This window comes from Stegodyphus dumicola, chromosome 2 (genome assembly GCF_044657685.1).
Source record: "Stegodyphus dumicola isolate Sdum_Otavi_A_Nest chromosome 2, ASM4465768v1".
Taxonomy (NCBI): domain Eukaryota; kingdom Metazoa; phylum Arthropoda; class Arachnida; order Araneae; family Eresidae; genus Stegodyphus; species Stegodyphus dumicola.
In genome coordinates, this window is record NC_140769.1 from 63,752,455 (window position 1) to 63,768,101 (window position 15,647).

A 15,647-nucleotide genomic window follows, 5' to 3' on the forward strand; every position below is an offset into this window, starting at 1 on the left:
ACTTTCCATTTAATATTTTGAATTGATCCATTAAGACCTGTAACAGGCATTTTAATTTTCTCCCTTTTCATTCCTAAGCATTCACTTATTTTATCTGTAAGAACACATATATTAGATGCGCTGCCTAAAATCGCACGGATTTTTATTCTTCGATTATTGGCGTCACGGACATAAATCTCTGCAGTAGAAAAAAGTACACTTTTTCTTTTTTGTTTATTCTTGTTACTTAAAACACTCAACGCTTTCAATTCTGAGTCACCTTTTCCAGCGGCCGCATCGAGCTCACTTTTGTTTTGTCTAAGTGGCGTCACCGAGCGACAAGGAGTCTTCGAATGACCCTCATTATAAATGCATAATAATTTATTGTGTTTTTCCCCGCAAGCGCATTTAAATTTCGAGAGACACTGACTTTTCTTATGATTTTGCTTTAGACATAATTCGCAGAGTTTATGTGAACGAATTAATTTTAATCTTTCATGAACACTTAACTTTAAGAATGTATCGCAAAGGAAAATAGGATGATAGCTCCTACACACAACACAGTTTTTATTTTTATTTTCATTTGTCAAAAGAACCTTTGATTTATGAGAAGGAGTGGAATTCTTGTTTATATTAACCTTACTTCTGGATGTAATATTTCTATTTATAGATAACAAAACTGATTCACCCTGTTCCAAAAATCTAATAAACTCGTCAAATGTTGGAACTACTTTCGATTTGTGAGATAATTCAAAATTTTCTCTAGATTCTTTATCTAGTTTTTGAAGAAGAATATTTATTAGAAAAACATCACATAACTTGTTCTGTTCATATTTTAATACTTTCAAAGCGCGTAAATTTTGTATACAATCAATCATACTTCTGATATCTTTCGGATTGAATCTTTTCAAAATTTAAAATATTCTGCACATGAATGTCAACAATCAGACGTTCATTATCATAGCGAGATTCTAAAGCATTGTACAAAGATTCAAAATTATCAAAGTTACTACCTAAATGCTTAGCATCATTAGTAAGACAAGATCTTAGATAATACAATTTCTGTGAATGACTCAGCTGAACATTATTTGTAATTAAATCATCAAATTGAGTTTTAAATGAACTAAATTCTTCATATTTTCCTGAAAATTCAGGCAAAACTAACGCTGGGATTTTAGTTTTGATTTGAAAATTTTCATCTACATTACTTTCAGTAACATTTACTGCTTTTGCAGAATTTAACTTATTGTAAGAATTAATGAGAATTTCAATTCTTACCTCCAATTTTTCCAGAGGATCATCACATTGGTTTAAGTCGTCATCAATTTTGGTCAGATCATCATCTTTCATTTCACTTTGTGCGTAGCACGCACTTCGTAGTTCATCAACTTTCTTTTGAAGAACTTGAATGTTTTTTAGTTTAACTCTAAGTTCAACTAAGTCCACATCATTATTTGCAGTTTGCACAAAAGTTTCGAATCTAGTTATTTTCCCCTTTAGGGATGCTTTGCTTTTCATTAATATATCCATACCGCTGAAGTAGGCTCCAGGGTCGACGGAGCCAGATGATTAAACTTATTTTTCTTAAAGGTTATTTTTTATCGACGGACCAGCTTCACTGCTTCGTTTTTAATTATTTTATTTAGAAAAACATCATATACAAATATTTACAGTGAAGCAAAATACAATTTAATTGTGAGCTTCGGTTACAAGTAATTACGTCAGACCGGTTAGATTTCTTCTTCAAGTCTGTTGCCTCAATCGTAGGAGGCGATAATTTGGCGAGATTCGTTGGCATAAAATGCACCAACAGCAAATATGATGAACATTGAATGATTTTTTTCTTGCATGGCATCTGTACTTACAGACAATCTTGCGATTTTCCTATTGAATTTTATCTTCTGCAAGAATACAGGACTCTTTCCCAAAATGGATTTAGGAGAGATTTTTTCAGGACGTCTGTACGTATGTGTATATGTATCTCGTGTAACTTAAAAAGACTAGCTTCAAACCATTGAAATTTTGTACAACGTTTAGTTGTGCTGTAACATTTAGTTGTGCACTTCCCTTTTTGGTTGCAGTCAGCCACACCAAAAGTGTATATATACACACCCATCTGTTATCTGGTTCAGTGAGCTCATTTTTTATATGTTGGTAAATTGTGCATTTTTTGCTTTAAAAGTGACTGAATCATGTTGTTTTTATAGGCTGGTTAAGGTTTTTATGACTTTAATCTGCGTGCAATAGTTATAGAATTATCAACAATTTAAGTGCTACTAAGCCTAACGAGGCTAATCTTTGAAATATGGTAACAGGTAGTTTGGCGACATTTTGGTAAGGCGATAAAGGTTACTAGGTAGGTCTTTAGCAATAATCTGAGAAGTATGCAGTTCGAATCACAGATTATTTTGTCTCGGAGAAATGAGAGATCATGTGACATTTTCCGGAAAATTCCGATTGTGATTTTAGCTAATAAGCACTTATAAACAATTTCGCTGCTAAAGTGCAGAATCGGCCACTTATTTGTTTGGCGCTTTTTATAAGAGTAAGAAGAATTGGATTTTTGTCAATTTTCTTTGACTTTTTAAGTGAAAATAGGTCGATGTGTACATGGATAAAGTCAAGAGTGTGCGAAGTGCTTTTTTTTTTTTTTTTTTTTCCAATTCTGGGATATTTTTTTTAAGTGAAAATAGGTCGACGTGCACATGGATACCGTGTATGTGCAATTCTTAAAAAAACGCGAGAAGCAGTGGGCGATTTTGCACTAAGCACTTTTGTTCCATAAAAGTTCTAGCATAAACGTAATTCGGCTAGCAGATTGTTGAAAAAAAATGTTAGAAAAAAAGAAGAAAAAAATTGCCTTTACTTTGTGAAAACAAAATGGCGTCCAAAAAAAAAAAAAACTAGCAGGTTGCTGTAGCAGGGTTGGTCGCAATAAACTCGCGAACATAATCCGAAGATTCACCCCTAATGAGGCCACCATTTGTTTACATTTTAAACTCTTGTTTTGTTTGAAATTTGAGTTTTTATGTATTTTTGCTTTGCTGCAAAATGAGACTGTTCAAACTGCTCTCGACTGTTGAATAAGTAATATATCCCTAATGAAATTTAAGGAAATAAATTTAAATGAAGCGTGGCAAAAAATGTATGTATTTTAATAGGACTTATAAGGAAGTCGTGTGCCTACATGGGATTTTCTATACAGTGTTACTGTATTTCACTCATTGTGAATTTAGAAATGGTTGTATAATGTTTATATTTTTTATAAGAATCTGCATTATAGGCAAAGTATTTTAAGATTGGTTGCTTTGTAAAATAGTTAACATGTATGTTATTGGTTACTTTAATTTTTATAAAATTATTTTAAATAAATTCCTGGCAGGCCAGATTTCTGCCCTTGTGCTGTAGTTTGAAGACCTCTGGGTTATAACAACGTAGCTGCGGACGTTGTGGATTTTGAAACCACAATTGAGAGGTATAAAGCAGTTCACAGTTCTAGGCCAGTCCATTTGATAATGTGATCTGTTTAGGAAATATAACTTAATCAATATCTGAGACACTATGTAGCATTGTTTTTCAGATTATTTCTGAAAATAGTACAAAGTTATGAATGCTTGTGAGCATTACAGCTGTGACTCTACATGCACGATGGCAAGAGGTCAAATAAGATGTTGTATAGCTGTCAGCTGGCCCAGTTTTTCATCACATCTCCTGTTCTCCCAGTTTTTAATTTTTAGCCTTTATTAAACAAGGTGTTTTCTAGCAATAGGTGAAATTTATTGAATAAATGAAACAAATTGTGCAAATTCTAATCCTCCATCCCTAATGATGAACATAATTTTTCGGTTAATCTTTGGATTATGGTAACTTTGCGACCAACCCTGCTACAGCAACCTGCTAGTTTTGTTTTGGACGCCATTTTGTTTTCATAAAGTAAAGGTTTTTTTTTTCCTCTCAAAATTTTTTCCAACAATCTGCTAGCCAAATTACGCTTATACTAGAACTTTTATGGAACAAAAATGCTTAATCATGACAAAGATTAGGTGCGAAATTGGGAGAAAGTGCAGAATCGCAAACTGCTTCCCGCGTTTTTAAGAATTGCACATACACGGTATCCATGTACATGTCGATCTATTTTCACTTTAAAAAAATCCCAGAATTGCACAAAAATGGCATTGCGCACACTCTTGACTTTATCCATGTACACTACTAAGTAATAATAGTAACCTTTATCGCCTTACCAAAATGTCACCAAACTGCCCATTACCATATTCCAAAGATTAGCCAATTTTTCTTGTTAAAATTCATTTTATCTGAACTTTATTTTTTTCTTACTACATTTTATTAACCTTTTTGTTTTTAATTTTCATTTTATCTGAGTTATCTTAATATACTGAAGATTTATCCAGTGTTTAATCGGTTAGCATGTACCGTAATTTCCAGAAGAAAGGCCGCATCGGCGTAAACGCCGCACTCGAGAAAAATGCGGGAAAAAAATTAAAATTGCACAGAAACGCTGCATCAGCGTAAACGCCGCAATAGATTAAATTGCGCGTGACATCGTCGTGGGCGTATAGATGCAAAAACTCAACCTAAGTCCTGATATATGACATACCAGTTAAGAAAAATGCATGAAATGAAACCATAACTCAAAAATAAATTAAAGGTAAAAAATGTATAGATTATGTGCCGTTTAGAGACATTTTCAAAAATTTTCCGCTCCCTAATTAAAAACTATCCAACAAGTACTTGTACCCAAACTGATGGGATCTGTATTTGGCAGAATGCCAAGAAAAATCCATTCATGCTGAAGGGGAAATACGTCAAAGTTCGTTATTTCGGGGCAGATGGAGACGTGTCTGCCTTTGAAAAAACTTGCAGAAAAGGCAGGGGTGGGGAGAGGATGGGTCCTGGAAGATTCATCGAATGGCAGAGGAGGGAGACTATTCAAACTGATGAGAACGTTGATTTGAAAGGGGGAAGAATGTTAATGTTCTGAGATCTCGTTTAGGGTGAATAAGGCATGTAGGTCCGTTCAAGGGAAAGAATGTAAACAAAATAATGTTCGCAAAAAGCAACTAAGTGGTCATTTGTGTGGGAACAGCACCAGTCTATGTACAATGACCATCATAGGAAATATTTTATTTTTAGTGCACCTAAACGCCGCATGGGTAGAAACGCCGCACCCGCTGAAAATTTAAGTTTTAAACACGTAAACGCCGCGGCGTTTCTTCTGGAAATTACAGTATATTGATTTTACTTCGTTGTATGGTACATTACCAAGTTACATTGCAAATAAATATTATCTGTGCTAATTATTTACATTTTCATGTATTTCAAAATATTTCTTCTTTTTGTGGTATTTTCTCAGTATAAGTCCAAGAAAATTACAAAATAAAATGGTAAAAATATATATATGGGTGCCCCTGGGTGATTTTTTGGCAGTACGTGGATGCTGAGTTTGTGCAATTCTTGTAAGTCAGAAAATTGCACAACATTATCCATGTAAACATCGACCCATTTTCACATTAAAAAAAAAAAAAAAATCAGAGAATTGCAGAAACTAGTTCAAGAAAATTACAAAATAAAATGGTAAAAATGTGCCCCTTGGCGATTCTTCGACTTGTTATTTTGGCTTTGTGTAGTGCCGCTACACAAATCCAAAATAACAAGTCGGAGAATTGCACAAACTCGGTATGCATCAACCTATTTTCACCTAAAGAAGAAAGAGAGTTGCATGAACTATCATGACTTTGTCAATGTATGCTGAAAAAATCAAAGGAGCAGCCAACAAAAACATATATAGTCTCAACGAACTACATTTTAAATAAAACAATGACAAACAAAATTCCCTAACAGCATCCAAAAACTTCCTAAAATTATCTGAACTAGAAACTGTATACTGACGTTGCCACATAAATTCACAAAAATAAGAGTCAACCTCCGTAGTTGCAGGTATCCTGACGTTTGACCACATGCATTTCCTTCTTACAAGCAGGACATTTGATAATAGCTACAAAGTAAACCTTCATTTTCGTTCTGCATCGTACAGAAACTTCAAATTAATCTTACCACATTCGCCCATTTTACCATGTAAATTACCCACTTTGGCGCACACTTTCCGAATCTTTTCCCCACAATTCCAATTGCATCATAGTAGAGTTCCCTCTACTCAGGTTATCATAAATGAAATAAAAACTTGGCGATAATCCAAGGGGCACCCTTAAATCTACTTTAACCAATAAAATCAGCTTAAATGCATAACATTTAAATACTAATATATTTAACATACAAATTTTATCACATATAGTTCAGTAACCTGAACAATACATTATGAAGTGAATTTAAATAATTTTAAAGCTGCTTTGGAATGGCACTGTTGTACAATATGAAAACGTAATTTTTATTTTTTGGATTTGAAAGTTAGCAGCTATGCCATGTCGTGTTTTGGTTAAATACAACAAAACTAAACTGCTTAAAGAACTTAAGAAGTTGTACTTGTTTCTTTTTTAGTAACATAAGTGTAATTTGGTTAATCTAGGTCGGCACTTTAACTTTCCTTATTCATGATTCCAGGTGTTTATAAAATAAAAGTGTAAATTGAATATTTTCCATAAAGAATTTATTTCTTTAATATAAAATATGCATATGAAAAGCAGGGTAGAGTAGACTTTAAGGCACCCCTTGTGTTAGGCGAAGTTGTTCTTTGATTTATCACCAAGTTGTTTCATTTGTGGTAGCCTGAGTAGTTGAATGTTATGGAAACCCTATTGTGACGTAATCGGGTGCTGGGAAATTTTGAATCATGGGATGTTTTGTAAGCGTTTTTGTGGTGTGTGTCGGTTTGATTCTTTAGACTGTAGAATGGCTGAATGTAGTAAGATTAATTTGAATTTTCTGTACGATTTGGAGTGAAAGGGGAAAAGAGCTTTAATTGACTGCTGTGTAAATGAAAGTTTACTTAGTAGCCGTTATAAGTGTCCTGTATGTAGGAAGGGTATGTGTCTAGTCAAACGTAAAAACCGTTTAGATGGATTTGAGTGGGTTTGTCGGAAGAAAGGTTTAGATGGTCACTATGTAAAGCGTTCGATCAGAAAGAGTACTGGTTTGAAAAAACGTCATTTGAGTATGATTGATATTTTGATTTTTACATGGCTCTGGGTGTACGAAGCGAATTGAAAAATCATGGCAAGTGAATATTTGCATTTGGTAGTGCTTAAATGTATAACATGTTTTTCCTTTTTTATATTATTTTATTGTTTGGTTTAAAATTTATTTTGAGATTATGTATTTTTTGTTTGCCTATATTTTAGAATGTGGTGCTCCTTTGACTTTTTAAGTGAAAATATATCGATGTATACATGGACAAAGTAAAGGAATCAATCAACCTTTCTACACCACTCCTGCGTCAGGTGACACAACTGTGGGAAGCTCACTGTATTAGGCGGGTGGCTTTGTTTATATTGATGACCGTTCGCTTTGCCAGATGTGGTGTTTGAATCCACGTCGGCACTTGGCGTTTCTTCACTCCATATCAGGCAGGAGTGAGAAAGGTGGTTAAGCTACCTGACACCGCTTGATACCATTGTGTACCTTGGCAATCCATCATGCTTTAGGTTTGCTCACTCCGTATTAGGCGGGAGGAGCCTGGTCTGTTTTGGTGTCATGACTTTGTCCCTATGAAGCCTTTCGGCTAATCTGCGAATGTGAGAGGGCCTTTTCGGCGAAATCTCTCCTGCTTGTTTCATAGATTTGCAAGCACCATACTGCGCTCTCTCTGACTGGAGGATCTGCCGAGGTTTTGTCCCCAACAAATCGTTTTATCTGGGCCCTTCGGCCATCTTTTCTTTAATTATTTTATTATTATAAATATTATTAAATAGATGTTACATTACAAATGTTAAAAGTTAGAAGACAAAAATACTTAGACGATTATACAATACATGTTGACATTTACTTAATACATATTAAGAGTTACTAGACAATTATATTTTGGACGATGTTACAATACACGGTTTGACAATTACATTAGTACATTTAGATTGTTACAATGTTAGTAATTAGCTATTTACATATTTACAGAGTCGTCAGGGACCTTTGAAGGTCTTTTATGGTTGTGTGGTCTCACATTGCCACTATTAGGTTATTCGAGGGATTTGTAATAGCTCTCATGAGTTCCCTCATCGCCGCTAGGTGTCGCTCACTTGTCGCCAGGATTTCCTGTCTTGGGATTTTTGGAAGTATCTTCGCTCTGAAGCTGCTGAGTTTTGGACATCTGTACAGGTAGTGGGCTGCATTCGCTAAAGACCCACTCGTGCCGCATGCGCACCTGACTTGTTTCTTATGGAATCTTGACATGTAGCTTGGGAATCTTCGTGATTTGTCAGGAGCTGGACCAGTAGATGGTCAGTCCTGAGCCTTTTAAGAGAGATTCTTGGATAGTACTTGTGTGTTTCTCTGCCTGTTTCCTCTTCCTCCCATCTTTCCTGCCACCTCTTTAGGGTTTCCAGTAAGATCTTTGATTTTACCGATTGTTCCGACAGGGGAACTGTGATATCTATTTTGGGTCTTTGTGTGGCCCTTTTGGCTTCTTCATCCGCCCTCTCATTCCCTTTGTTCCCAACGTGGGCTTTAATCCAGTTTATTCTGAGATCTTTATTGTCCTTTATTGTGTGTATGATTTCTTTTAAGCTCATTATACTTCTTGATCTTTGTTCTCCTTTATTTAAGCTCTGAAGTGTGCTTAAGCTGTCTGTGAAGATCCTGTATGTGTTCTCTGTTCTTTGGTCGATCCAAAGGAGTGTCCTTTTGAGTGCTAAGACTTCCGCCTGGAACACTGTGGCTTCGTCGTTTAACCTGTATTGTTCTTTATAATTTCCTCATTATTTAAATATGCTACAAATGCCGCTCCGACCTTGTTTTCCATTTTGGAGCCGTTTGTGTACGTCTCTAGGTCTTTTCCCTAAGGTGGATCTTTTTCCCATTTTATTGTTGAGATTTTTGCCGGGTGTGTGTGAAGGGCGGGAAGTCTTTCTTCTACTTCATGTGCCCGGATCGTGAGGTCCCCTAGTCTGATGTCTTCCTTAAAGTGAAAGAGCCTGTAAACTTGTTTTTCCATTTCTGCACGTAGGTCCAAGGGTAATATACCTGAGAGGACTTGTAGTGCTGACGTTGGTGTTGTTGCATAAGCTTTCGTAATACTTAGGAGTGCTCCTCTTTGTATTTGGAGTAGTTTTTGCTTTTGTCGTGCCGTCCCTGTGTGCCACATCGGACATCCATAAAGGATCATCCTTTCAATTGCTCTGTTGTATATGATCTTTATTAACTGCCCTTTCATATTCCATGTTCTTGAGACTATGTTGTTGAGTTTATTTATCATGATCTGTGTCCTATCTTTTATCGTACTTAGGTGTGGAATCCATGTTGTCTTGGAATCCAGCATAAAGCCTAAGTATTTAGGACATCTTTACACGGGATTAGAATACCCTTCCATTTAATTCTGGGTGGCGATCTATGAAGTTTTGTTCCTTTCGGAAATAATATTAGTTTTGTTTTCTCTATGCTGAATTGGAGTTTATATTTTAGACTCCATTCTTCTATTTGTTGTAGCGCCCGGTGGGCATGTTCCTCTAGTCTCAGCCTGTTCCCTCCTTTTATTATTAGGATGAAATCGTCCGTGTATGCTTGAATTTTGACATTTTCCCCTAAGTCCAGTGACAGGGCTGTATCTGCCATTACATTCCAGAGTGTGGGTCCCAGGTTTGAGCCTTGAGGGGCACCCTTCTGGTAATCGTGTCTTATTTGTGTTCCGTCTCTATTGTAGGTTATTGATCTTTCATTTAAGTAGCTACTTATTAGCTCATATATGTTTTTAGGACATTTAAGTGTTTTGAGCCTGTTAAGCACTCCTGGCCACCATAGGTTGTTGAAGGCAGAGGCCACATCTAATGAGATTACACAAGTGTGCATGCCTTCCCTTCTGTTTTCTTCTATTTGCTGCATTAGCCCCTCTAGGGCATCTATTGTACTTCTATCGGGCAGGAAGCCATATTGTTTTGTATTCAGCGCTTTTGTGTTTACTAGGAAATATGTTAGCCTTTTGGCCAGCAGCTTATCCAGTACTTTCGCCCATGCTGATAATAAGCATATGGGGCGATAGGCTCCTGGTGTTGTTTTGTTCTTTCCCTCCTTTTGGAATAGTACTAGGTTTCCTTCCTTCCATGTGTTTCGGAAATACCCCTTTTCTAGACACTTGTTTAGTATGGTTTAAAAGAGATCCTCATTAGCTATGATTGCTTCCTCTACTATTTCTATTGAGAGTTCATCTAACCCTGGGGCTTTACCCTTTTTCGTTGTTTTAATTAGATTTCTTATTTCTTCTTTTGTGAACGGGATATCATTTTCTGTGTTCAGGCTTATCCTGGCCCCTTGTCTTATTATCCCATGTTCTGTTGTATCTAGGCTATCCTCATCTTGGGGAAAGTGATACTGAATTATGTGTCGTAGTGTTTCTTCTATGGTATCTGTCCATTCGTCATTCGACTTTTTAAATTTACTTATTTTTAACGGTTGGTAGTGACTCCCTTTGATAATATCAAGGTATGTTCCAAAGGGTGAGTTAATCTTCAATCTATTCCAGTAGTTTTCCCATGACTTTTGTTTCGCCTTATTAATGTTCCTTTTGTACTGCACCTCTGCTCTTTTATAGCGCGCCCTCTTGTCTTGCCTTTCTTCATTGTAAGTATGTTGGTAGTCCCACCTGAGCTTTTTTACATTTTTACGCTCTTGTGTGAGGTGGTGTGTCCACCATGGATTTGATCTCTTCGTATCTGTTCTTGTTCTTTTGTGTATTTGGGAGTAGAGCCCTTTCGTACTCTTCCTTTAATTTTTCCGAGATTGTTTTTATTGTGTCATTTATATCCTCTTCTGACTCTAACTTATACTCTGCTGTCATTACTTTATTTATCCTCTCTTTTAGTAGTAGCCAGTCTGTGTGTCCTCTCTTCATTCTCATGCCTATCGGCGTTTTATTGAAGTGAATGTTAACCTCGAAGTTTATCGCATTGTGGTCACTTAGCGTATTTCTTTTTGCAACTTTCCAGTTCTCTATGTTAAGTCCCGTTTTATATTTAACTATTGTCAGGTCGATCCACGAGTTTCCTCTTGACCCCATAAATGTTGGGGGACTGTCTGCCTCGTTTATGATGCACATGTTATGTGTCGCAATGAAATCGTTTACTCTGGTACCTCTGGGGTCTGAATTCAGAGAGCCCCAAACTCTACTTTTGGCGTTGAAATCGCCACATATTATTATATTGTCGTGTTCCCTTTCTTCCATTATGTAATCTAATTCCGACATTATTTCTTCCATGTCGTCATGTGGGGGACGATATACCGATATTAGTATGAATGATACTGTACCCTCGACTTTAATCATTACTATTTCTGGAGTTGTCTTTTATTCTAGGATTGGAATATTCTTATCCGTAGCTATGATTGCTGATTTTGCGTTTTTATCTGCATAATACGCTCTGTGTTTTAGTGGGAAACCACTAACTTTGTTTTTTAATACATACGGTTCTTGTATGCATGCGAATTTGAATCTATTGTCAGTATCTAAGTCCTGTCTTAGTTGAAGTGTTGCACTCCTTGAGTGCTGTACGTTGAGTTGCGTGATCTTAATTGATCCCATAATTGATTCTTTTTCTGAGGATTTCTAGTTCTCTTGTTTTGCATGCGCATTCATTTGCTAAGCTATTATGTTTTGTATCGAGGTTTAAGTTAAACTCTTCATTGGCGTTATGACAGTTGACACATCTGGTCCTTTCGGACTTGCATTCTGTTTTAATATGTCCCTGCTTTCCGCATTTTGTGCAACACTTTTCTGCATTACATGTTCTTTTTGTGTGTCCGAGCTTTAGACAATTTATGCACTGTGTTACTTTGAGGTATTCCTTAACACTCTTTCGTGACCATTGTATATTGACTTTTTTCGTTTTCATTAATTTTTGAAATGCTATGGGGTCTATGCTTATAACCCAATTAAGTCCGTACTTTCCTTTCATGTTAAATTTAACATCTATTTCTGCTGCTTCTAATTCTACGTTTTGTTTGACTAGGTGGTCTCTTAGTCCTTCTCGCGTTATGTCTTTATCGACATTATATATAATTATCCTGGGGTTGAGCTTAACGGGTCTTTTAGGCTCCATTACTTTTCTAAGTTTTGTATTGTCTTTTATAGCGTCCTCTAGGATTTTTAATTCCTCTTGTTTGTTTGTTTCTATTAGAACTCCTCCTCTACGGATTTTCCTAAGTTTTTTTATTCCTATCTTTAATTGATTAGGATTGATATTCTTAGTTAAGCCCTCTTTAACTTGTTCTGAGGTTAACTCACTGTCTTTAGGGTACACCAAGAGAATATGCTCTGTGCCTTGTGGTCTTTTTGATTTTGACCTACTTCTCGATCTTTGTCTGAGATTTTTAGCAGCTTTTGCCGCGTATGTTTCTCTGGTCTCGACTAACCCTTGAAGATAATCTTCAACGTTCTGGGTTTGCTCTATCTGTCCTTGCATGTTAGCTATCTTTAGATTTTGTGCTGTTATTATATCTAAAAGTTTTTTAAAGCACTTCTTTACACTTTTACAGAATCTTTTATTTAAGTCCTCTTTGCTTAATAGACCTTCTAGGTCTTCTAAACATTCTGCGGATTGCTCCATGAATTCTTCTGTTAAATCATTAGCTTCTTTAACTTCTGTATGATCTAACTGTTTATCACTATCTGTGGTACTGTCACTCACTGTTTGTCTAGCCTTCGTCGCCGGACCCTCCGTTTGCTCTTTGGAGGTTTCAGCCCGACTTTCCAGCCCGGTGTCTTTTCGTCGTGCCATCTTGCCTTGTCTTGTAATTAGGCGCAAGACGACGTGTAGGGGATATGTTCTAGCACAGGGACCACCGTATGAACCGTTATGGGCCCAACTTACACGGTGGCTGCTGTTCACAGAACCGGTACCCTGGGGTTCTCACCGGAACTGCTACTTAGCGGGTGGAGTTGCTTTAGACCCTCTTGCGAGGGAGCCCCCAGACCACGACAAGGTCCAACTCCACACGGGATGCGACCAGCAAATGACCGCTAGTTGACCACGTTTAAACTCAGATAATTCTGGATGGCACCCGATGTTCTTTCTGAGATGGATCAACTAACTCGCTCTGAATTTCACAAGGCTCTCGTGCATGCAAAAAACAAAAGACTACTGGTATAAATCGCATTCCCCCTGGGGGAAAGTAAAGGAAGTGCGCAATACAAGTTTGTGCAATTCTAGGATTTTTTTTTTTTAAGTGAAAATAGGTCCACGTGTACATGTATAAAGATAAGAGTGCGCAATGCCATTTTTGTGCAATTCGGGATTTTTGTTTTAAGTGAAACTAGGTCGACGTGTACATTGATAAAGTCAAAGGAGTGTGCATTTCGGGGATTTTTTTTAAAAATTAAAATAAGTCGATGTCCACATGGATACCGAGTTTGTGCAATTGTTTTGCTTTGTGTAGCGGCGATGTTTGGCACATAAATCGCCACTTCGAAGCCAAAATAACGAGTCAAGGAATTGCACAAAATCGGTATCCATGTACCGCCAAGTTTTGCCAAGTGATACCCTAAACTATACTTTTACCAAAAAGCATTAGTTATAGGATTTGTTTCAACTGTAGAAGAACTAATAAGAGAAAATTATTTTAATGAGACAGATGGGGTTGTTTGTTTTCTGCATAATAATTTAAATCTTAGCATTAAACAATACTTGGATTTAATAACGGTTGAAGCTGGAAATGTTGTTTTACATATGTGGTGCTCCATGGCAGAACAGTATTTAATGACATTTCTGAAATTGTTGAAAGTTCAGTTCTAGCTCTGATCCAAAATTAATTCAATAATTTTGTGTAAACTCAAGTTTTAAGTTTCTGTTTCTTAATAGCTCAACAAATTCCTCAAAATGATTTTATGACAGATGATTAATCTCATTATTATCAATCAAAAATAGTTTCTGAATCCAATATAACTTTTTAGAATCATAATTTGGTACAAAAGATATGTAGACCTGTGTTTCTAGAGTATCTGTAGTAATTTAAATATGTTACTATTTTTCCTTGAAATACACAAGTGGAGATAATTTAATTTCTTAAAAATATCTGACAAATAACCAGCTTTGATAACCATAAGTCATTTTGAAGTAAGATCAGATTTTTGTTCAGTTAAAAATATAATTTCTTTTAATAAACTTGCCTTTATTTGACAGCCACCATATTTCAGTGTGTAATATTCAATTCTTGTATTAGGAGTTTATAACAATTAAGTCTAAAGCTTTTAGTAGTTTATAATTTTGATAGCATCCTGAAGCACATTGTTCAGTTACATTACTAATGAGTTGTAAGGTCTTCGTGGATCAGGCAGTATATAAAAGTTGCATGATCATTATCAACAGCTTTCACAAGTGATTTAAAACCAATATTCTCGACCGTTATCATTTTCACTCCATCTGTGCATATTCCAATGCAATTTTTCCTTGCTAAGTTTTGAGTTTTAATATTTTGTCAACTTTACTATGATTGTCTTCCCCTTTTGTGTGTTCTTCCAAAGGATGAGAAAATAACATTTCTTCGTCAATGTTTTGTTTATAAATGTATCTGATTTACACTGACAAATGAGTTTTTTTTTTTTTTTTTTAAGTACCAGTTGTTTCATCCAACTGAATTGTAATTTTTGGGCCATTTTCAGTGTCGTAATAGTTTTCTCCGATTGGCCATTGCTAATTTCAGAATTCTATTGGTGGCAGTGTCAAACGACACTGCCACCAATAGAATATGAATTCAGCGATTCAATGAATGTGAATTCGGTAAGGGAATGACGTGAGACAAAGTACATAGCTATTTTATGCTTGCTACATAAATATGCATTAAGCAAGCTTCTGGCGTACTTCATTATACATACATAAAAATTAACCATGTTGTATTATGTGCATATATATATATGTGTGTGTTATATATATTTTACACATACATACTTAATTCCAGTATCTGCTAATTGGTTTATATTTTAAACATAAATCAGAATGTAAGTAACATAAATTCTTTCAACTTTTTAGTATGTTCAAAGACGACAAGGAGATATTCAGTTAGAAGGTGCCAATCCATCTCAGGAAGAAGGTGATGAAGGCACAGAAGAAATTGTAGAATCTGGATTAGATTTGGTGTTAAACCAACGTCTTGTAGAAACTGGTTTTAGTAAAAATGATTACAAAACATACCTCAAGTCATATACTAAAACGTAAGTATTTATACAAATTGCAGTTCTTATGAAATTTGCAGCATTTTCTTTATTTCATAATTTAGACATTTAAGTGGTACCTAACATTCATTTTAATTAAACTAACAATTATAATATATGGTTATGATACATTCAAGTCAAAAATAAAAGAAACTGCACGCAAGACAATTGTGTTTTGAACTGAGTGATACTTTTTTCAATACAAATATAAAATATAAGAATTAAGAAACCTCGTGAACATTAATATTTTTATCTATTAAAACATTTCCATAGTTGGAAGTATATGACTATGACCATTGATTGTGAAAATAATAAGTTGGTGAGCACACACTCATGGATATATATACAGAAA

General features: G+C 35.6%; 1 protein-coding gene across 1 annotated transcript in view; it reads left to right on the forward strand.

Annotated features, from left to right (window-relative positions):
* Positions 1-15,647, forward strand: part of Tctp (translationally controlled tumor protein) — a 35,441-nt gene that overhangs the window by 8,573 nt on the left and 11,221 nt on the right. The window contains exon 3 of the mRNA XM_085810720.1: positions 15,114-15,295. Coding sequence (XP_085666846.1) covers positions 15,114-15,295 — 182 coding nt within the window. The remainder of the gene's footprint in view (positions 1-15,113; positions 15,296-15,647) is intronic.